The sequence below is a fragment of the Zeus faber genome (genome assembly GCF_960531495.2).
Source record: "Zeus faber genome assembly, chromosome: 16".
Taxonomy (NCBI): Eukaryota; Metazoa; Chordata; class Actinopteri; order Zeiformes; family Zeidae; genus Zeus; species Zeus faber.
This window is the reverse complement of record NC_137202.1, coordinates 24,272,803-24,296,755: the sequence shown is the minus strand read 5'-3', so window position 1 is coordinate 24,296,755 and position 23,953 is coordinate 24,272,803. Positions and strand designations below refer to the sequence as shown.

The window sequence follows — 23,953 nt, the reverse complement described above, 5'->3', positions numbered from 1 at the left end:
GTTTTTGTTGTTGTTTTTTTTTTTTTATCCAGGAAAATGGACGACATCGTGAAGATGGAAGTCAGGTACATGTGTGATGTGTGCGTGTTTAATGCCATGTTAGGACAGACAGACAGACAGACAGACAGACAGACAGACAGACAGACAGACAGACACTTGTGCAATGAATTCACATGCACAGTACATACAATATAAGATACGATGAACCTTTATAAGTCCCACAAGGGGGAAAAGTAAAACACAAAATCGCTATACATACTGTGGTAGTAATACAGGTAGTTTATCATGGAATTGATTTCAAAACACTGTTATTTGTCTATAAATCACTCGGTGGTTTTTTTGGGCCAAAATACATACCTGACTCGCTTCCGTCCTGTGAACCCTGCGGACTTGTTGGGTCATCAGGGCCCGACCCGCTCACTGTTCCCCGGATGAAAACAAAACATGCTAAGGCCGCTTTAAGTTATTCTGCCACACACAGCTGCAGATCCTAGGTCTGCCCCAACTCCGGCTAAAGACTTTTATGTTCACCTGTGCCTTTAACTGCTGCTCATAATTGCACGCGGACTGTAAAATGCACCCTCGCTATTTACTATTTTTATGGCTTTTATGCTTTTAAACATTTTTACAAATAAATAAATAAAAATATATATACATCTATTTTATGTAAAACACTTTGAAAACGCCTCTGTGTATGAAATGTGCCCTATAAATAAACTTGCCTTTCCGTGCCTCGTGGCTGCTTTGCCCCAAGTGATCAGTCTCCCAAATGACACCAAAAGCCAGGTGTTTCATTTCTTCTTCCCAGGTGGGCGCAGGGCTTCCCAAACCAGAGGGTTGAGTTCATTGACGCGAAAACAGCGTGCTACACCTGTGGCAACTACATCATCTTCCTCGACATAAAGGAAAAAACGAGACGCGTGTTCCAGTGTCCCGGCCGAGGCATCGGCATTTTCACAGCAAGTGGCAGCTGTGAGATCCTGGCCTTCTCTGAGCAGAGGTTGAACCCCTCCATATTCCTGTACGGCTATCCTGAACTGAAGCTGAAGAGCGAACTAAAAGGTGATACCGCACTTAGTGCAGTCGTGCATTGTTTACCCCGGCGGCCGCGGACTCCCACGCCGACTTTGTTGCTTTTGTGATTGTGTTTGTGCAGGAAAAGCAGAATTTGACTACTCCTGTCTGGCGCTGAGCGACTGCGGTCCTTATTTATGTTCTTGTTCTTCTGTCCCGGACCACACCATAACCGTGTGGTAAGCTATGGAAAGCGGTGCACCAATGGTTGGAAATGGCCGCCACGGGGATTTTGGAGATTATATAGAGAGTAATAGTGATTTTGCTCGTACTCTAAATCTTACATCGTCGTAAATATGCGCGTCTACTTAAAAACTCAAAATCCTACATCAAAGATTCTGAGTGAGGTTTTACACAATAAGTGAGGATTTCAATACAATAACAGTAAGAGTTGGCAACTCTTTGTTAGTATTTAACCTTATTTAATTATTACCCTTGCAACCCTAATATTTGTACTTTTACCCTGACTGCATTGTGGAGGAACTGGGAGAAGGCGGAGGCTATTTGCTCACAACCCCAAGCCGGGAAGGACGTGATCTCTCTGGCTTTCAACCCCATGTGTTGGCTCCAAATTTGCGCTCTGGGTACGTCGTCCCTCGTCGTCTGGAACATCGAGAAGACCGAGACCCATCACATCCTGAAGGAGAGGTAGACGCCGCAGGTTTTTTTTCTCGACCGGCTTTGCTAACTCTGAGAACGCCGCGGGCGCTTTGACGCGCAGTCTTTTCCCGTCCCACAGCCGCGTGGATCTCCCGGCGGCCGACGGCTCCGGCGTCGAGAAAGAGGAGACGCTGTCCCACATCGACCTCGGCAGGACCTACTGGGGCCCCCAGATGCCCACGTCGGCGATCTCGGGGTTGACCGGAGACAAGGCGGACAGCTTTGTGGTACCCTACTCTTCCCCCCTTCTCTTACCTCACCCACATAAATGCACTCTGCGGGTGCCGGTGTTACGCGGCGCAAAAACGATGACAGTTCTGTTTCAACAGCCTCAGCAACGCGATGTAGCCAGGTTGACCCCCGTCGCCGTTTGCTGGACGGCCACGTCCAAGCTCTACGTAGGCTGTCAGGAAAACATGCTCCTGCTCGTCGATGCGGAGAGCCTCTCCGTGTCGGTTCTTTTCAATCCCAAAGGTAGAGACGCACGCACGCACACGCGCACACACACACGCACACGCAGGGACAAAAAGACCACGGTTTGTTTTTTCTGTGACGCTAAAACACATTGCATTTAGTAAATGTGTTCTATGACCATCTGCGGCGGCCGTACTGTACCGCTGAGACAGACTTGACCTTTGGTTGAAACGCGTGCATGTACATTTGTTTGTGCTCGAAAATCAGACGCCAGCGGGATTCCTGAGTTCAGAAAGGGAAGCTTCCAAAGCTTAGCCCTTATCAGGGACGGAGTTATCGCTGCAGGAACGGTATGATGTTCATATTCCCTTTCTTTACACGCAGCATACGGACCACCGTGGCGGCTATGACATGTATATATTCAATCTACGTTTCATACTGTCGACATGTTATTCCACATCCTCTTACTAAAGTTCCTATTTGCAATACGTGTCCCCAGGAGATACACTGTCTGCAAATTAAGGAAACTCACATTAAGATCACACAAACGTTGAGGCTGGAGGAACCCGCCAAAAGTGTCATGTGCTCTCCTGACTATAAAACATTACTATTTGCGTCCAGTTTGGTAAGTATTAAATTATGTATATTATGTCTATACTGTATGTTTATATTTATATATACTGTATGTAGGTATGTATATATGTGTATTTTTTCTTTTCCAGGGGAACATTTACAGATACAATCTACTCGAATCCGGAGCGATCGTGAAGGTCTTGGATGTTCTCAGCGGCAATTTTGTAGCAGGGGAGCCATTGTATACGAACCCAGACATTCATGTGGTAAATGATCACTTTTCTGGAAAGAAGTTACAGGGTCATTCTGCGTCACTGTTGCACGTTTTCACGTCTCTCTTACTTTGGGCGATGTAATTTCTTCATGGTGTTTGCAGTCGGTGAGGGACACCGGCGAGATGCAGCTGTGGTCCATGGACAGCTTTTGTACTGGGTCGCTGGCTCTTCAAACCGAGGTCAGATTCACTGCAGATTCAAAGAGATGACAGTGCAGAAAGATTGGCATGGGAATTTCTCCACCAGAATGGAACACAAACCTGAGTAATAAGACAAATGGAACTGCGTATGTCTGTAACAATTATTATCTGTATTCATATTATTGTTGTTATTATTATTATTATTATTATTATTATTAATACGTGTGCTGGCAGTGCCACACACCAAGGCCGGTGGTGGCTGTGGGCAGGGGTGGGCTCAGCCCTTCCAAAAGTTCCACAGGAACTCGGAAAACTGTTATTTGTGTCGGTAGGAAGTGATGCTGCGTTCCACGGGAACTCGGAAAACCAATCAGTGTCGGTAGTCCCCAGGTCTGATATCTTGGTAAACACCCCGCCCCGGTCAACATGTGAATAAGCCAGTCAACATTTCTTACTGCCTGTCCAGTCAAAGCAGTCTAGAAGCAGGCCTGCCCCGCACACTGACTATTATTGACCCTCTTATTATACTCGCAATATTTCGCTGCACTACTCCTCACCCAGTTTTATATCCACATACATCGGAATATGTCAAAATGAAGGTCTCGATCCTGACGGTGTGCTACACCTTTGTGCTTTGACCAAAGAAATATTTCACTTTTTGGGCCAAATCCCCATGGGGAAAAGAAAACCGTGCGGCAAAGAAATCCAGTCTTCATCCAAAGAAATCCAGTCTTCAAACATATGTGAACGTACTGATAGAATTCCCCACATACTGTATCCACGCAGGCTCGCACGCACACACGCATACACACACACACAGACACACACACACAGACACACACACACACACACACACACACACACACACACATACACACACAATTTCACCAGAAATTGTCTTGTTACTACTATACTATTATTTTGCCATACTATAGATATGGATATAATCTACCGTTCTACATATATCATATTACGCCAGCATAATATGCCATGCTATATGTATTTCAACATCGCACCTTCTACTCGAACAATCATCACATATTATTATTAAACGTGATTTACTACAGTATATACCTATGTTACATAACATACTTGAAAGCTACTTAAGCGTATCCGCCACCCGCCCATACCGGACCAACAGGTTAACAGTCTGCTGCACAAGTGCTGCTATCTGCCAACTTCTGTTTCTATCCTTCATTCATATTCTTAATTTCTGAAAAGGGAAGTCTCATGGTGAAATAAAAAGCTCCCTCCTCGTGTCCTCCCAGGTCACCAGCCTGGCCTGCTGTCCTGCCGCGCAGTACGCTGCCGTCGGCACGGCGTCAGGCGACGTCTGGTTCGTCGACCTCCTCATTCTGAAGCATCCTCGGGTGGTCCACAAGGTCCATCTGTGCCACGGCCCCGTGGGACACTTAGAGCAAGTACCCTCCACCACGTCACGCCCATTTTTTTTTTAATTTTTGTCGTGTATTAGTGCCATCTCATCCGTAGATTTATGAAATAGAAATGTGAGTTGCGGTGCACGCTTGGCATTGGGGATTGGCACTGCATTCAGTTTCTAACATCCATTTAGGTTCAGTCAATTAATTCAGAGAAGGCAGTTCAGATGTGTTCCTTATTTGGGGTTTTTGTTTGGGGTTTTTTTTTTGTGTGTGTGTTTCTTTGACAGTTTTGACCAAGGGGGGAACTTCCTTTTCACCGGTGCCTCGGACTGCCACGTCTTCGTCCTGAACGCAAAGCCATCGAAAAAATTTCAGCTCATCGGGTACACAGGTAGAATCCGTACAAACGGGGAAGGTTTTTATGAAACGTATAATATAACATCATTTTTGGGCCTTATTTAATTTAATTTCACCTGAATGAGCCCCCTGGTTAAAACTCCTGAGTAAACAACAAAGATCACGCTTGACATACTGTATTTCCTGGGCAGCGCAATATTGCAATTTAAAAACTTTGTTTGATATTTCCAGTTGTTCCTGGGCCCATCGTGTCCCTCTCCACCCACTTCAACAGAAACACGAAGCAGGTGGATGTTCTTGTCCTATGCACTGGGCAAAAAGACAAAGAGCAGGAAGGCAGCGTGCTCAAAGTCTTCTCTCTGGCCGAGGGGCGCCTCTCAGGTATCAGCCGGCGACGGCCGTGAGAATGTCGCCAGGCTCATTCGGATGTCCGAGGTGACCCCCAACACTTCAATTTTGTGTTTGTATTTAAATCCCAGCTCAGGGGTGTGTGGACCTGTACGGCTGTCTCCTGAATGATTCCTTGAAGGCCGGCACGTACAAAGTACCGGACGCGCTACAAAGCTGTGTCCTGGGCATCTCTGAGGTCTTTGCATACTGCCAAAGGAAAAAAGCCCTCCAGAGTTTCCAGCTGCCTCAGGTGTGGCGCTGATGCCGTCATAACCCTAAAATATCTCCTATTTGTATCGTAGCGGAATGCAGAACCTGATTCTAATTGTGGTTCACCTGACCACTCATATAAACACAGAGATGTTAAAAATGTTCTATGTATTGCAGTGTTTTTCAACCACTAGTTTCAAAGGTCTTAAATTCCACTTAAAAAAAAAAAAAAAGATAAATTATGTCAAATAAGCTTTTGTGTTGCAAGATCAAAATTGCGAGGCTGCACTTATTCACCTGATTCATCAGTTCCAGCCAGAATACTCTGTGTTCATCAGACAAGATTTAACGATTTGTGGTGATTAAAGGTTAGGATTGTTTTTCACTACGAATGAATAATTTGCGGTCTTGCATGGCTCTTACTAGGCCGTAATAATAAGCACAGTTATACATGATTCTATGTTTTTAGTGGTTAACAGGATAGCGGTGTGCTGTGGGATAATTTCATTGTTAAAGCTTTTTCCGTGGAAGAAAAAAGGTCTGGAAACACTGATGTAGTGACATATCCAGAGTGACACTGTTACAGAATATCTTCTATGCAGTATTTTTTTTTTTCTTTCAGGGCACCGATCGTGCGTCCGGTCAAAGGGAGACCCCGCTAAGCCCCGCGGTGAGTCTTGAGGGCCACCCCTTGGGACCCGCCTGCATCGCCCTGTCCCCTCACAAGCTTTGGCTGGCCTCAGCGGGACGAGACGGCAAACTGCGCGTCCGCGAGACAGCGTCCATGGTGAAGGCTCTTTTTTTTAAAAATACATTTTGTTTCCTAACTCGCAAAACACCTTTAACATTTTTTTACAGTTATTAGTTATAATTAATTCCGAAGCGCTTTTATAACCTGCGATCTAATAAGCATAAACCAACAATAGTTTGCGCCTTGAACTGTAGTTGTGTGTATTCGTCATACATTGAACCTCGACAAAGCAAGGGACAAAGCAAGTCGCAATCAGGGGCGCAGGGATAGGGGGGACACCGGGATTTTTTGTCCGTTCATTTCAAGTATTTTGGAAAATGTTTTTTGGTGGGAACATTGACACCTTTGCGATAACGTCTAAAGCCTATCGCAATTGTATGCGGCAATACGATGAGTTTGTGTTGCTCGCTTATTTCGGCCGGTCTGCGTCAGCCTCTAATGACACCACTGCCTACTGCTACAGGTAGATTGGGTCTGTGCCTGCTGTGACGTGACGTCAAGGCTAATTTGTTGACGTTAATTAGACCAATGAAATACCATTTATTTATATGACGCTGCTTTTTATAAATTATAAATAATATTTTCCAATTTATTTATTACATACCATTAGATAAAACAGGTAAAACACTGTCCTAATATAAACAATGTGTTTTTATTTGACATGTATTTTATTATGTTCCGTTTCCTTTAAAAGGTTTCCTTAAACAAATAAAGCACCCTACGTAATGGAACATTCCTGAGTCCCCCCTGTAGTGTCCCACCACAATGTGGTACAATCCAGCGCCCATGGCGGTAGTGGACTTACAGTAATTTAAAAATCCCTAACATTATGAACAACATGAATGTCCATGTTTTCATTCAACTTTGTTGATTAAAGATTACAAGTTAAACTCACTTCCATCTTAACATAAAAAAAACATTAACATTCACATTCAGCATTAATATTCCAGATTCAAATTTTTACTATATATTTCTCATGATATTTTCAATTTAATAAATTAATATAAAATAAATGATAGCTTCATGTATCATATACAAAAATATACAATTAAACATTGTAATATAATTATATATTTATAGAAAATCAAAAAATATATAATTTATATATATATAATATATAATAATAATAATATAATAACATATGATGAGATGAGGATTTATTTTAATAGAATAATTAAACCAGCCATCAATAATATCCCCGCTATACTGCATACTTTACCCTCAACCTCCTGTGTCATTCACCTATGGAATACGAGCATAAAGGTTGTATGACTGTCACCTCGGAACAGACGCAGTTCGCTGAGATCCAGGGTCACTCCTGTCGTCTTGGTGGGATCCGGAGCGTCTCCTTCGCTGCAGACGGCCAGACGCTCGTCACCGCGGGCTGGGGAGACGGCCTCCTCCTCTGCACCCAGCTCAGGTGGAGACGCTTCACCTGTCTGTTCCCCCGGACAAAACCAGAGGGCGCCGTTGCCCTCGTTGCGATGGCGCTCAAAAGCGTTCAGAATGTTGCTGCTCTTTCATCAAATCCCCTAAAATCAAGAGAAAACAAAAACAAAGCTCAATTCATGTTAGACTCCAACTGCTCGATATTTGGTCAAATCCTTACAGAATTTATATTGTATGTAGTTCGAGTTATTTATTTGTTTATTTTATTCTTTGCCTTGTTGGTGCATTTGTTTGACTTAGGTTTGTTATGTGTTACCTGAGAAATATCTCACAATTCTTACAGAATTGAATTATTTTTGTTTATTTAATAAGTTCACTTGAAATTGTGAACCAATACTGTGAAATAAAATGCCTTTATATCTGTAAACACGTTTTTTTTTAATAATGTAATGCCAATATCTAAAATATGCAAGAACATACAACATACACATACTGCTACTACTACTACTACTAATAATAATAATAATAATAATAATAACAATAACAACCCTGTTTTCTATGTATAAGCATGGAACCGGCAGGTGTCGGGAAAGGGGCCGAGGCCACAAAGTACATGGAGTCCATGGCTCAGTTCCTGGGTGATGTCGTGGAAGCAGAGAACGCTGCCCTGGCTGAACTGGTTGATTGGGCCCAAGCTTCTCCGTCCCTCCCTGGCTCGGACAGCACACAGGAAGAGGTACCCGGCGTTGCGGCTCCAGCACAAAAAAAGAAGGTTTTATCGTTGCAAAATGTACACAAGGTGTCAGCTCTGTAAAAGTAGGCTTCCAAAATGTAATAACAAACAAAACAAATATTATTATTCATAATAATAATAATAATATCACTCACACTCCCCCACCCCTTCCTTTCATTCCCTCAATCACACACATACACACACACACATTTACACAACTTGTGCAATAATATACGTGCAATAACACTGGTTACATAGTACATACTATAATAATATAGTTACTACATATTAATAATTCATATTCATAATTTATACCCTTTATACCGTAACAAAAATGTATCCTATGCATAGTGTCATGTGTGCATTGCATATGCTAAATATCTGACTATTCTGTTTTTGTTTTCTTTGGTATTTTTGGGCAATTTTTATATATGTCACAATTAAATGTATTTGTATTTAATATATTTCTAAATTCATTCGGACTGTTAAGCTTTTATATTTTTGAATGCCATGAGTCTGTAGTGAAAAACACCGAACCTCACAAGAACAAACTCCTTGTACCTGGTGAATAAAACTAAGATTATGATACTAAGCTACGATGCTGCCATTGGACAGGATTGTAAACTGTGATATGGCGTCTTATCAAAAGGTGAAATACGCCACAACAAGGTGGTGGCACTCGCCTCAGAGTGTGTGTGTGTGTGTGTGTGTGTGTGTGTGTGTGTGCGTGCGTGCGTGCGTTTTCCCCAGTAATGAGATTAAACCCAAGTTTTTTGTTTTTTTTTCATCGTAGGCCAAAGCCACAACTGAAGCGGCAGATGACATGGAGCCGGTCGGGAGCTCCGCTGCTCCGGCTCCCAACCCCACATGGCTGGAGAGCAGGCGAGAGGCGGTCGGTGTGACACACACACACACACACACACACACACACACACACACACACACACACACACACACACACACACACACACACACACACACACACACACACACACACACACACACACACACACACACACACACACACGAGTTGTTGGCCCTGGCAGCTGGAAAGTCTTAATGTTTGGATACCTATCAGGTAGGTGCCACTTGCATGTGTGTGCGAAGCCTGAGTCAGAGAAGCAGCTGCGTTGCTGTTGGCACATTCCTTCAGTACGCTGATATATATTGTTTCTGGATATCTGCTGGGAACCTTAATGGCTCGGTAGCTTTGTCATGCCACAAAGCCCTGTTGATAACGCCGGACCAATACAGTACCAGGGTGTGGCCCCCTTTGTGTTGTGGGTTTCCTACCTTGTTCACAAGCGGTCATTACAGGACCATTACGGGGCCATTTTTCTTTCCTCTGTGATTTACAAAGGTCCATCTTTTCCGCTGAGGTCACGGCGTGTTGTGCAGTGATGCGTTTGACAGCACACAAATAATATTTTGACGCCGTGGCGAAATTCATCGCGGCCGACGCAATGCAATCTATGGGGAGAGTCTCGTTCAATACGTTCAAGCGCTGTGCATTGAATGCCGAAAAAGTTAAGGCAAGTGCACACGCCGTCGAGACAGGTTTGCTTTACTGTCTGACAAAAAAAAATCAGTGTCTGTCTGTCTGTCCGTCTGTCTGTCTGGCCACAGGTCATAAAAGCGGAGAATGAAAGGTTTTCTGACGCAAAGAAGAGTTTAAGGCGGAAGATTGGAGAGTTGCGCCGCGATGTGAGTGAACCTCGTCGATCGTTTTAACCACCGCTCTCACCCGATACGTCCCCCCCCTGGAGAGTTGATATTAAAAAGCGCCTCCGCAACGCTTTCCCCGGCAGCTCCTGGAGATGATGCGCGAGGACGAGAACCTGTCCGAGTTCGTGGATGAGGAGGCGCAGGAGAGACTGGCGGAGAAGAGGGTGCAGGAGGTTACCAAGGTAACGCGCGCGCACGCAGGCACAGTTGGGTTTTTGATGTGTCGGGAAGGTCATTTCTGTATTTTCTTCACTCTTTAGATGAGGAATGAGATAGAGCTGGACAACCTCGCTAAATGCTACCTCCATGCGGTCCTCAAGAGAGAGTGCTGGGATCTTTTTAAGGTGAAAGCCAAGGCTGTCAAGGTGAGACTTTTTTTTTTTTCCTTTCTTTTTTTTCCCCAGATGAGCCTTTTGAGCTGCGTTACGCCACTAGGTGATGCACGTTGGTCGAGAATCAGAAGAGTAGGTCGCTCTTGAGTTTGAGATGGAATTCTCCAGTCATGTTGTCCAGTGTAAGTCAGTCACATTCAGTATGAACTGTGCCAAATTCCTTGGCAAGGTTCCTCTGTTCCCTTGGACTTCCATCGAGTTCAGTAATTTCTTTCAGTTTTTGAGTCAAATATTCACTCACTCGCCCACTCCTTTGCCTGAGCGACTCCCGACTCTGGAATCGTTTATTCGTTCGCCACGGGCAACTCATTTCGAGTCACTATCTATTAGTAGGCCCAAATAATAAGCACAGTTCTACATGTTTCTGCTTTTAGTGGTTAACAGGGACAGTGGTGTGCCGCTACATGATTCCATTGTTGTGGAAAGTTGGGGAAACACTGAGTCAATGCTCTGCTTTGCACCAGAATGTGTCCAGTGAACGGCGCTTGTCTTCCAAAGGGCTTCCACTCTGAGCTGGAGGTAAAGAACTACCCCATGAAAGAGCGAACAGAAACAGAGCTGGAGGATCTGGATCGGGTGGAGAATATCAGGGAGATTGAGAGGACCAACAACACTGTAAGATGAAAACAAAAAAAAGGTTGTGCCACGCCCTTCCGGGCTTTTCAAAAGCTCTGCAAACTTTGCGGTTTGGGATGGTTCGACGCTTCAATGGATGGGAGCACATGTTGACTTTCGTTTGATGTGAAGCAGAAACAAGATTTGTGTATAACCCTAGAAACGCCCTGGTGTGACAAATACAATTCACGGGAAATGGTTTGTCTTGCAAAAAAAGGGGCTCAATTCAATCCTTCATATCTCTGGTCACGCAGTTTTCTTTTTGCTTCCCGTAACCGCACTCTATTGCTAAACCATTCAAGTCAAAACAACCTTCCCCCGGACAGAATGCTATTCAGCGCCTGCCAACAAGTCTTCCCAAAGTTGAACTGTCAATGAGCTAACTTTTTTAAAATGCCTGAGAAAGATAACAAAACCGGGTGTTGTAACTTCTCTGCGGCGCGGAATGAGAAGGGGAATTAAATTGGGGTTTTAAAAGGGGAATCCTAAATCCACCCCATCTGCCGGATTCAAGGTGTGTTTCCGCCCCCAAAACACCCAGGTCCAGAAGAAGGTCCTGGAGGTGAGCTCCGCGGTGGCGCCCAAAAAAGAGGAAGAGGAGACGGACAGCTCGGCCACGTCGGGGAGTCTCGCTCCCCAGCTCGGCTGCTCGCATCCCCATCTGTACGATCAGTTCCACATGCACACCATTGAGCAGAAGATGAACCAAATCACGCTGCTGCAGGTGGGGACCCTGTCGACGCGCACGCCGCCAAAAAACAAAAACAACCCGAGAAATCCGGGTCATAAACGAATAGAGAAAAAAAAACAAGTGGAATCAACTCCAATCGACCTGAGCTGTCTGACAATCTGAGAAGAACGTTGTATCTGATAAGGTTCCCTGATGGAATATTCAGGTGTGTTCCTAAATAAAGGTTCTATCGGATTAGAGAACAAATCTCTCAAGGAAATCCCTACATTTATCATTTTTTTCTGGGTCAAATAAGCCTCAGGACATCTAAACATCTCAACGACAGAACATAAAACCGGCAGACTCAAAAATTAAAGCTTAGGCGATCGTTTTTTAACAAGCATAGAACTCAAAGGTCGGTCACAGAACCGGCAGACGGCGGTTCTTTGGTTTTATCACGAACCATATACGGCATCGCCATTTTATTTTTTTCATCTCACCTTCCCCGTTACTCCAGGACGTGATTTATAAAGTCAAGCTGGCCTTCAACATCGAATTTGAGGCCATGTTCAAGAAAAAGCAGCAGGAGGTGAACAACATCAGAGGCAAGAACAGCCGCATCATGGCCATCGCCGCGGAGCTGAGAATCGTTCGGGAGGTGTGGAACCCCAGCCTGTCGGACAGCGAGCAGCCAGAGAGGGCGCTGACGGTGGAGGACTCTGAGGTGAGTCCTCACGGAACGTTTTTCGGTACATAGAATGGGAACGTGAGAGAATGCCTGAGGATAGGAAAGACATTTGGAATTGTTTTCAAGTTAAAATAAGGACAGGTTTGCTGTTTTCCACCCCAGGTCTCCTCAAGATGTTGGTTCCCATCGCTTATGACTGCTCATGGCACGACGAAAATGTTTAAGCCTCTTTTTGTTAACAAGAAATTTACATTACAGTGTATTTCTTGAACATGATTTCATTGACAGTTATAACTTGCTTTTTATTTAAAACTACTTTTCACAATTGCCACACTTCATCCAAAGCGTAACGTTTGCGACAGTCGGTTGCCAGTAGGAAGAGGCGCAACTCCCTGTTTCTAGTCTCCGAGCATGGATGTAGCCAAGAGAGCTGATTTGTGAACGTGCAAAAGAGTCTATAAAGCCTTGAAACGCCTGATAAAACCAGGTGCTTAATTGCTAAAATTGCTACCATTTTTTTTCTTCACTTTAACATATTAAGACTGCTCGACTGTGCCTGTATGAAGCGGCGCAACTTCATGTTTCTAGTCTCTTACGTGAGCCAAAAGAATCAATAACACCCTGAAAAACCTCCACCTCCAACTGCTACCATTTTCCCGGCCACATATAGAGGCTGTCAATGACAATACTATTAAATAACATTTTAAGGCCTAAATGTTTGCCCCATTGGATTGCATTCAAGCACGGTGAGAAGCTGCGGCTGAGCGGTAAGTTTCTCAAAAGTAGAGTGTTCAGGTTGTGCTAGGAACAAGAATAAATAATCGAAGCGGGTTGAAAAATGGCGAACCTATCCTTTAGCAGCTTTATAGTTAAAATACTTTACCGGCTGGCGGCATGGACTTTCAACAGAAATGTGAAGCACTGAAAATTTGACCTAACCCTATCAGATGACTTTTCGTGTCGGGACTAGATAAAACTAAATTTCTCCCGCTGCAGATTGATGTAGAAAGGTACCTCACCCCGGAGCAACAGAAGGAAAAGGCGGTGAGGCGGAAATTGGAAGAAGATAGACTTTTGCCTGCCAAGGTTTGCAACAACAACAGCTACTTTTTTTGTTATAGTTTTTCCTCCATTTATCCATCTCCTCTTAAGCCGTCTCCTCTGAATTGCATGCATTTATTCGGTTATTTTGGATACATGACAGTCGTGGATCATGTAACCCCCGCCAACGGATGTCATTATATGTTGTGTGCTGTTCCAGGGCGACAACATCAGAGAGAGGGCTCTGGATGACATGATGGGCGGAACGCTTGAAGTGAAGAAAGAGGACATCCTGAACGTGGTCAGCTGCATTATTATTATTTTAGCTTTTCATTGTGAAATATATTTTGTTTCCTCATAAATTCTACAAATACAATGTTAAATTGTACTTTTTCCATGTATTAATTGTATTTATTTCTATTTATTGTATGACTTCTTCCTCTGCTTTCCCATTTCTGGAAGATATTTACGATTATGTTATCTTAATTGTTGATCTCGCTTCAAAACAAAGTAAACAATACATTCACTTTTTTCGTTCCCTCACCTCATGTAGGAAATCCCTCAGCCAGAATTTGTTGCGGCCAAACCTGACACCCAGTTCAATGAAGAGGAGAAAAAGCTCTTCGGCGAGTACATGAAGAAATGCGATACGCTGCGTGTGGCGCAGGAGGCACACAGGAAGGTAGAAGGATTCCTACCCAGCTGCATTTTATCCTATTTGATTCAGAAAAAAAATATATATATATATGTACATTTCTCCTGTTATCGCGTCGTTCCAGGCCCTGGAGATCGAAATGAAGAAGCTGCACACAGCCATCAAGGAATCGACGCAAGGGTTTGACCTAATGTTGCCAAAACTGTTTGAGAGGAAAGTGAAGTCGGAGATGGTTATATACCAGGTAATCATAAAACACTCAAACACAGGCAGTGTACGACAATAAAACCTCTACAGCAAACTTTTTTTTTTCCCTTTTCTTTTTTGTCGATAGGAAGAGCTCAAGATCGCCAATCTTGTGTACTCCATCCTGATAGAGAAGGAGATTAACAACCGAGAGGCCGAGCTCAGCCACAAGCTGGAGACGAAGAGGGCGTACGAGGTGAGAAACCGCCTAGTCTTTCAGTCACGTAGAAGGAATTTATGACCCTGCCGCGTCCAGATTTTTTGATATTCGGTTGTTACTTCGAATTCTTTCAAATGGGTGACGTGACGTTCGGCGAGCTCACATTTCGCAAGAACCAACCCGCAAGGCGCCTTGAGAGTTGGATTACCCTAGATTGCCTCCAAGACATTACAATACGCCAGGACTATTAAACTACACTCTGCTGGGGGCCATGTTCAACCCATTACCACCTCAGGGAACTCACAAATGAAAAAAACACTTGTAAAACAAAAATAAAGAAGAAAAAAAGAAAATGCCAATCCTGCTGCATATTCTTAATATTGTCTTTATCAATAATAATAAAAAAGTTAAAGTATATTTTCAGTTTTTAGGGAAATGACACAGGAGCTAGGCTAGGTAATTCCAGCTGCAGCCATGCATTGAGCTAACATAGTTTGCATGCATGGGGCGCATCCTGCTATTGAGCTCCTCGTCTGAAAAATTCAATTTCCCCCCTAAATTGAGAATCCCTTTAAAAGGAACCAATACATTTCTAGATAATATTCTTTCTAGGGTACATATTCTTGAAATGCACACTGCTACTGCATTGTCACCTAGTTATTTGTTGCTAGTTTAAGCCCTTCAGGTATTTCTAAAATTTGTGTAAATATCGTTTATTGCTTCCCCTCAAATTTAGGCCAGTCTGCATTAATGTTGGGGCCACGTTTGGCCCACAAGCCTCCATGTCATTGTGCATTAGCATTGGAAGCCGCTTTTGTCCGAAGCCTTCAATATAACATAATATATATGAGCCCCCATTTCACTGACAGAGCGAGGTCCGGGACGACGTGGAGCATCACGAAGAGGCCGTGAGATTGTTTCACGAGACCTATGACGACCTTGTAGCTGAGGACAAAGTAAGCGCTACACAGTTCAAAGTATACGATCGCATAAAGACGTACAGTATGTGTTCTAAAACCGCCTCCCTGCTCTCCACCCACCCTAAGCTGCTTGACAAAGGATTCAGGAAGGAGTTCTTTGACGTATCAAGCCACTATGTGGATCTTCTCTATAAGCTGTACAAGCGAAGACCCAGGTCTGTGACGATGCATTAACTCCCATACCAAGATGGCGGCGCAGGTCATGCTCAGCTATGTCCGATGGGTCTTCAAGGTGTTCTAAGGGAGTGTTTTCTTCTGCCGCAGAGTTGAGAAGATGGTGACCCACGGGGACAACGCCTTGAGCCCGTTCAAGGAGCGGCCTCAGTGCAGCTGGATGATGAAAAACGTAATCTGCCAAACGTCGAAGGCCATGGATGAGCTGGACTCTCTGGAGCACCAGCCGGAGGGCCTGGAGCCGATCATCTGGGAGCGCTTCTGCCGTGTCCGCAGGGCCAAAATCGAAATCGAGCAAGAGGTAACGGCGTTGACGCAAGGCAATGTGCCGGCGAGTCTTCAGTAGTAAGGGAGGGGTGTATTTGGCAAAAGTGTGTTCCATGTTCCAAAACGCAGCCCCTGCCCCGCACATTCAGAATGTTTTCAATTTCTTAAATGTCTGAGGTTTTCAAATGGGGTTCTGCTTTCAAAGATGAAAAATAAAACAAAATTTATTGGCATCCCAGAGCCAGAAAATCTAAATTTTTGGATGACAGAAATGTGTATTTTGGGGAATTGTTGCCAACAGTAAACCAATAGAGGCAAAACTGTACTTGCTTAGACAGTTTCTATTTCTTCTGTGCTACGTGATCTGAATTGGTGCAAATTCTCCACCACAATAAGTCCAGGCTACGTCTCCCTGTAGTTTCGTTACAACTATGAGAACTTGGGTGGACTGCAGCAATGGCTTCTCTTTCTAAACGCATATTCAAATGACCGTTAAAATATTCTGTAGGTAAAAAAGAAGGCGATGACACTGGCTGAGATGCAGGCTTTTCTTCAGAAAAGGAGTGACGAGGAGGAGACTTTGAAACAGGAAATCCAAAGTCTGAAAGATGAACTCGTTGGGTATGAGTTTAAATCGATGTTGTTTATTTACTTATTCAGGTTCAAGTGGAATACTCTGAGTAGTTTAAATGGTTTTCAGAATTAAATAGTTCATAAAATCCAGTTAAATATCCGGTACAAAAGCGCAATTCATATGAAATCCTTGGATAATCCAAATACTATACATTGTACTGTAAAACTGCTTATTAAATTAATAGATTGCCCTAGGCAGACATTTTAGTTTAAATATTTTTCTTTAAGATTTCAAATTTGGGGGAAAAAAAATAAAAAATAATCGAACTTATTGAAATCAAATTTTTATGCTAAATTAATTATTATTTATTTTATCCATTGAACATCCTCCTGTTCTTCATCTCTTAACTGGCCCCTGCTTCAGCCTGCGTGATGAGAAGATCCTGTTCCAGCAGGACATCATGGTGCAGGTCCTGGTTAAGCAAGGCCAGGTGGAGGTGGCTCCCACAGACTTCATCGCTGACCACTCCCACTCCGTGCTCCTCGACAGAAGCGTGGTGGAAAGCCTCAACGCGACCATCAAGGTGGGTGAGGGCCAGCGGACGCTCTGGTCCAAATCAAAACTTGCTCCATCAGTAGTTATCAGTAGGCGTGCTTTAGATAAACGTTGAATCTAAATCCACTACAATCAGATGTTGGGGGAGAAGAAGATCGCCACCATGGTGGAGCGCAAGGACTTCCGTAAAAGAATCATCAAGCAGATATGGGAGCACAAGAGGATGAGGATGCAGATGGAGAACCTCAACCACAAAGTCAAGGACATCCAGTCGCTGTTTGTCTCAGATGAACTACAGGAAGTGAGTCTGGGTTCATGGACCTTCGTATCAGAGTGAAGGGTTGAGGTACATTATCTAGCATATTTAAGGTGATATTCATCACTGTGGTGGACCGTTCCAGAATCAAAAAGTAAGTCCTGCCATGTTTTTTGGCTCCGCCCGGGCACTCAACCATCTGATCTCTCATTTATCTCATTGGTTGTACCGCTGGATTTTGCAAATTCAGTCCTCCGGACCGTCGGAGAAGTAGTGCACCAACAAGTTGTATTGATACCAGAATTGTCTCCGCTATTTTGAGCCTTTAATTGTCAGTCTGCATTTACTGTGAAGGAATAACAGAACAAGAACAAAATTAAATGTGCTTGGAAACCCGAGAGCTGACCTACATAACTCTGCATTTCTTCCCTTTCTTCCCAGTATCTCAACACGACAGGTGTCGGAAATCGTAAGGCGAAGCAGGTTGCCGCCGTTGAGAAGAAAATGCAGAAAGAAAGGGTAATATAATAGTGCTGCAGCAACATAAAAGGGTGAATTCCTTAAAGCCTAACCACATTGACATGCATCTACAATTGATTTTTTCTTCCTGTAGCAAGCACACAACGTAAAGAATTATGAGAAAAGGATCAAACAACTTGAAAGTCAGGCAGCCACCAAAGCTGAGAAGAATTCAATTTTAGACCGGCAGCTGCTCGACCTGGAAGTGGCTGTGGCCGAGAAGAGGGATATTTACGAGGCGACAGGTAAATCGCGCGGTCATTTCGCGATTAAGATTGAAGTTGTAGTTTTGTTTTATTCTTAACCATGCATGCAGAGATGGATTTGTTTTACTGACCGAATCAAAGTGCCACTAAATGTTAAGACGAGCTCTCCTCCTCTCTCGCTTGTGGTTGCGGCTGCAGTGGCGGAAGATAACACAAAGCTGGAAACCGAGGAGAACTACCAAATGATCCTTCAAAGGAAGGGCATGATGGACATGGCCAAAATGCAGGCGGAAGATCTGCTCCTACTCCGGACGGAACTGGAGCGCCTGAGAATGAAGAGCTTCCCCGCTCTGCCCTAGCCCCGTCGCTGGAACACATGCAACCTCCTTGACGATGGAAAACATTTGATTGACACATAACCGTACAAAAATAAACGGTAGATCTTCAAACGCTTGTGTCCATAACGATGGGAATGAGGCTTTCGATGAATAAAACAAAACGACTGACGGGAGAAAACGTGTAACTTCGTCAGTTATTTGGTTCTGTCTCAAGTGGTGAAGTCGTCCTCTGAGCGATTAAAGTGCAGTATTTTGTCATCCAGACCAAAGAGGTCAATAAGCTGAGACAAGCTGGCCTTTGGCCCGTCTGCGGGAAGCTCGGCCCGGAGCTCGCACAGCGCGGCCTGGGCGCTACTCCGCCACTTGTCGACCAAGCGATGAAGACGTTCCAAGTCGTTCTGTGGGGAGACGAGACACAAAATATGTGTGACCGTACAATACGTACATTAGGTATATCAGGGGTGCACGTTTCGAGAAGAGCACATAGCAGTCCACAGCAGCCGCTACCTTGCTTCTGTACATTTTCACCATCTTAAGCCTGCGCAGGGTCTCCGCCTTCTCAGTAATTTGGCGTCTGAGGTGTTCCCGCTGCCTCGCCCAGTCTCCGGGAGCTCCTTCGGTCTCTGGCGTCACTTCGTTTTTATTGACGTCGACAGCGTGCCGGCTTCTGAGCGGGTTGTTAACCACCTCCTGGGGCTCTGTCGGGACTGGCCGGCCCCCGTCGTCCTCGGCGTCGACACAGAGGCGTTTGGCTATGGAGACAGGCGAGGTGAAGGAGCGCCTCGTCCGTTTCAGTCTCTCCCTGAGCGATGCGCTCAGCTGCTGAGGAGGCTGCGCAGTGAAAGACAGTTGTTAACTACCCATACATTTAAGTGTAAAGGAACAATACATTTGTGTAATAGTATAGTCATATTTTTTCGGATATTATTGGGGGAAAATAATATATTGGCACCCATGTGAAAATATATGGGGAGTGCTTCAAGTTCAATATATTAAACTTAATTAAAACTGATACCGAACACAGCATTGAAGTTATTAACGTGTATATACACACACAAACATTGTTGAATATATAAAATATATACATGTGACTTTTCAATCTATGTCAACACATGTTTGTCCGGTGAGGGCAGCAGTACACCGCAGCTTACCTTTCCCCGTCCCACTGCACTGGGGCTCGGGTCTCCCGGGTCGCGGTGGTCGCTGTCTAACTTGGTTGTCGGAGGAGTCCTGTCCATCTGGTAACTTTAAACTTTAAACCCGACGGCCCGTCCAACGTTATCTTTATCGCTTAAACTAAAGTAACGCAGTGATGTGCCATGTTGATCCCAATCGCGCTGCTTTTTTGTTTTTCCGGATTAGAGAAAAAAAAATAACTTCCTGCCGCGGTGCCCCATGGGAGACGTAGTTCACTACTCAAGACGTGCCAAAAGTGGACAACCTTTCCGTGTTTAGATTCCTTAGTGCGCACATTTATAAAAACATGTGTTTTTATTAGAGACATAACTCTAATATTAAATATATTAAATCTAACTCAACTGAGACAGGACTTAGAATAAAAAATCCAGTCGTTTAAAAGGTGCAGCGTGTAGAGTTTAGCGGCATCTAGCGGTGAGGTTGCAGATCGCAGCCCACGGAATAAGCCCAAAACCAATAACAAATGAGTGTTTTTATTGTAGATTTTATTTTATTTTATGTTATTTTATTTTATGGTATTTTATTTTCTTACGAAACAAAACTAAAAAATTCCTGTGTATGCGTTGTCCCTGTCCCCCACAAGCTACGAAAGTCGGACTAAACTTTTAAATGGCGCCTTGTAGACCTAACATCAGTGAAGATGAACTGGGTTGCTTATTTCTCGCCTCAAATTTGTTCAGGAACAGATTTTGGTGGACTTATAAGGGGAAATAAGTGAAGGCTTATGGACTAAATACAACGGAACCCAGCAGCCACGCTCAAACCCCTTTGGCTCAAAGAACCCGAAACTTGCACTTAAACCCCATTGGCTTAGATCTAGGGGCCTCCCGAGGGTGGCCACTCCCATTTAAACAGAGCGTCAGGAACACAATGGATTTAGAGGCATGGTATAATGGCTCTGATGTATGATCTGAGTGGCATTTTCAGGAAAAAAAGCAAACATCAAAAACATGTTTTGGGGACCTCAGAGACCTATATGAACTCGTGTCTAACGGAGCATAATAGGTTCCCTTTAAAAAATATTTATGAATATTATATTCCATATCATATGATGATCACCTTGCATGGCTACTGCTGGGGTCATGATGATTCATTTGTACTGAACAGTGTGATTCATCCGTATTGAAGGATTAAAAACCTTGACGATTGCCTTCTACTCCCTTTTTATTTATCTTAAGGTGTTTTGATTTAATTGTGTCTTTCAATCAGTGCCTTGAGCTGAATGTTATGACTTAGAATGCTATCCTGCCTGGACATGAACATCAGAGCACCTCTGTCTGATGTTGTTCACCCCGGGGAATGGGGATCTGAACATTTTATGCGGATGAGTCTCGCAGAGCCGAGGGATCATCAGGGTAATTATTACTCTCAACTTTCTGGCTCAAGTTCTGTTCTCTTTATGGAGGAGGGTGGGGCTGTCTCACGAGCTCCAGTTTGTTGTTCGTCTGAAGGCGTACCATAATATATTACCTGCTATAAAGTCAAATTCTTTGGGATATAAAGGGTGTAGAGGTATCACCATAAAAGGCAAAAATTTCAGTAAACCTGACTTGAACTTTAACAGTTGAAGCATTAACAGTTTGGCGAGATAAGAAGAAATGATGAAACTCATTGTGAATATTGATGTGTTTTCCCTTATCATTACTCATTTCACTCACATAACTCATCACTTATTTTTGCCCATTGGTTTAAAGCAGGGATCCCAAACTGAAACGACACAGGGGGCACTGGCCAGGTTGTCTTGTCATGGGGGGGTGGTCATGTTGAACATAAATAAAAATACAAAAATAAACCGTCTGGCGTTTTTTTCTTTTTATAGTTGAGGTGCAATGATATGTGTGTGTCATAACAAAAAAAAAAAAATCTTTGTTATATTCTGTTTTATCCTGTTTTATATTCTCAAAACATTAGGTAAGGTTGCCTGGATTAATTAAATATTATGATTAAAGAAATATTAGCAATGTATTATAAATGTGTAGCGGACCGCATTCAATTGTCTCGCTCGCCGCATGTGGCCCCCGGGCCTGTAGTTTGAACCCCTGCTTTAAAGACAGAAGTTGTTGGTTTCAGGCGAATACTTCTGGCAAACGTGAATCATCTGCTTCTGTTTTTATCCCACGAGACTGGAATAACTCTCGCGGAGAACGTCCAAGAACTCCCGTATTTTAAAATAGGGTATGATATTAATAAAAGAAGGTATCCATTTTCTTCCTTCGCAAACTTTGCCAGGCATAAGATGTCCTACTGAAGGACCTTTCATACCACGGCGTGTGTTGTGTCCGGTTTATTTCTCTCCATTTAAACAATTTATTAGTTGAAATGTATATTATGTAAATTAAAAAATGTAATATAATATTATTAATAATATTGGTATTATTGGTGGTTATTTTTAATTGCCAAATAGGCAAAAAGAACAACACTTTGAATGGACTTGTAATGGGAGGTGGGATAAAAAAAACAACAAATTTCAGCATTTTCAACAAAATGCGTTTTTTGTACCTCATGTTTTTACGTGGCTGCTGAGGTAAAATAATGAAAGCGACGCTCCACGCGACGCAGTTTTCCGGTTCACCCGAGGAAAGCCGGTGGTAGCCCGACAACACCCAAAGTGTCATTGAGATTGCTCGTTGAGGTGTTAATCTCTAAAGTCATGTGGAAGTGACAAACCCAGAAAGTGATTCAGTGCCTGGATACGCTTTCTCCTGAGCCTGGCTGTGCACTTTGCACAAGAACCCCGTCTCATTCCGTACGAGCCATTCTAAGCCAGTGTTTTCCGAGGTTGTTTTTTTTGCCGCCACCCCTCACTTATTACAATGAAATAATCCCACGGCACTATACCGCTATCCCTTTAACCACTAAAAATGTCGAGAACCGTGCTTATTATTGTGGCCTACTAGTAGCGATGCAAGAGTCACAAACGAATATTGTGGCGAACACATCTCAAATGACTCAGGAGTCGAAATAGTGGGCGGGGGGAACGAGGGAATCTTACAACAAACTGAAAATAATGAACTGTTGTTAATCGTTCAGTGGAAGTCGTCCCCTGCTCACCGTGCATTAAACCAACTGCACCCAATGAATAAAGAGTCGGGGCATCTAACGACTGATTTTACTGAGTCAATCGTGAACCTCTCATCGCTACGAGTAGCCCTCGCTCTCAGAGTGAAACTTGTTCGGCTGGAGCCGCTGTTCTGGCTGGTAACCGATGAATTCAACAAATTAGTGCAGCCTGGCAAATTTTGATCTTGCAACGCCAAGGCTAATTTACATAATTTTTTTATCAGGGCATACCTGGAAAGCTCTCATGGAGCACTTGGAAAACACTGTTCTGAGTTGCATTTCAGGCAAATCCTTCATTTGATCTTGGCTGTACCGCTTCGCAACCGTACAAAAACAATCATGAAATCTCTTCTCTCCAAAGAGCTACTGCAGTTTCAGCTTCTTTTCTTTCCATTTGTTCCACCAACCGCCTTTCCTCCAGATATCTGGCGCTATTTGGCCTCGCTCACGTGTGAATCAGTTCCTCCCCCGTTATACCGTTCCCGGGCAACAATGTTTTCCATCATTTGGGCCGATTGGAGTCATACTCGGCCGTGAGTCATGCAGGGTGGATGAATGTCTGCGCTGGGTGTGGTGGGTGAGGGTTCTATCTGGTGCCTGTGGCTGCCAGCGGAGGAAAGCATCCAATTTTGACTCGTGTCCCACAGATACAATTTAATGCGGAGGGAAAAAAATAAAAAATTTAAATGTATTCCAGACGCCTCTAAACACAACTCTGCTAAACCCCTCGAGTCCAAACAGCTCGGAATAGACCTATAACTTCCCTCTTCGCAACTTCTGGTCTTTAAGGGGAGACGAGTTTCCTTCGCGGTGCAAAAAAGACCAACACAAAGGGAAGAAACGCAGCACAAAGCTCAAGTTTGAGGCTGGAAAGTGGTGAAACGAGGACCGCGTGCCGCCTGTTGACTCGACGGCAGCAGAGAAACGATGTTTGAAAACAATGAAACCATGAAACTCCGCCGTTGTTCCAATGTGCGTAGCAGATGTCAACCTCCTGAAATCAAATTAATCTGCATGGATCAGCGGATTATGCAGAAATGTGTGTGTGTGTGTGTGTGCGTGTGTGTGTGTTTGTGTGTGAGTGTATTTGTTTTGTTTGGTTTTGTTTATTTTGTTCTAAATCTTTTTCTCATTAAAGACCCTAAATTTGATGCACATTATGTGGCCGACCCCCCCCCGCCATCACATAAGCTTTTGTCTCTTGTCATTGGGAGAGATTTTCATTGTTAAATACCACTTAGTCCAATCTTCCATACATACATACATACATACACACACACACACACA

General features: G+C 43.8%; 2 protein-coding genes across 2 annotated transcripts; one reads left to right on the top strand and one right to left on the bottom strand.

The window, feature by feature from the left end:
- Window positions 1-36: 36 nt before the first annotated feature.
- Window positions 37-18,439, top strand: cfap43 (cilia and flagella associated protein 43; the record flags this gene model as incomplete). The annotated part of the gene is made up of 35 exons (XM_080016448.1): window positions 37-65; window positions 809-1,062; window positions 1,157-1,253; window positions 1,555-1,722; window positions 1,814-1,961; window positions 2,064-2,208; window positions 2,416-2,498; window positions 3,098-3,175; window positions 4,405-4,553; window positions 4,806-4,909; window positions 5,107-5,256; window positions 5,355-5,515; window positions 6,098-6,262; window positions 7,516-7,663; window positions 8,197-8,351; window positions 9,142-9,240; window positions 10,157-10,255; window positions 10,334-10,438; window positions 10,964-11,080; window positions 11,622-11,804; window positions 12,268-12,474; window positions 13,435-13,524; window positions 13,676-13,780; window positions 14,033-14,161; window positions 14,259-14,378; window positions 14,469-14,576; window positions 15,410-15,496; window positions 15,587-15,675; window positions 15,785-15,995; window positions 16,470-16,582; window positions 16,959-17,118; window positions 17,227-17,391; window positions 17,788-17,865; window positions 17,960-18,110; window positions 18,270-18,439. The coding sequence occupies 35 exons, from the start codon at window positions 37-39 to the stop codon at window positions 18,428-18,430; spliced, it is 4,611 nt and encodes a 1,536-aa protein (XP_079872574.1). The 3' UTR covers window positions 18,431-18,439.
- Window positions 18,440-18,602: 163 nt separating this feature from the next.
- sfr1 (SWI5-dependent homologous recombination repair protein 1) lies at window positions 18,603-19,674 on the bottom strand. The gene is made up of 3 exons (XM_080017199.1): window positions 19,561-19,674; window positions 18,917-19,240; window positions 18,603-18,807 (listed from the first exon to the last, which is right to left on the bottom strand). The coding sequence occupies exons 1-3, from the start codon at window positions 19,645-19,647 to the stop codon at window positions 18,619-18,621; spliced, it is 600 nt and encodes a 199-aa protein (XP_079873325.1). The 5' UTR covers window positions 19,648-19,674; the 3' UTR covers window positions 18,603-18,618.
- Between the last annotated feature and the right edge of the window lie 4,279 nt (window positions 19,675-23,953).

What these genes read in the sequence shown, in the direction of transcription:
- sfr1 (XM_080017199.1), bottom strand. Translation starts at nt 19,647, where the DNA reads ATGGACAGGACTCCTCCGACAACCAAGTTAGACAGCGACCACCGCGAC. An exon ending in GTGCAGTGGGACGGGGAAAG is followed by an intron (nt 19,241 to 19,560) that starts GTAAGCTGCGGT and finishes TTCACTGCGCAG; the next exon opens with CCTCCTCAGCAGCTGAGCGC. An exon ending in TGAAAATGTACAGAAGCAAG is followed by an intron (nt 18,808 to 18,916) that starts GTAGCGGCTGCT and finishes GTCTCCCCACAG; the next exon opens with AACGACTTGGAACGTCTTCA.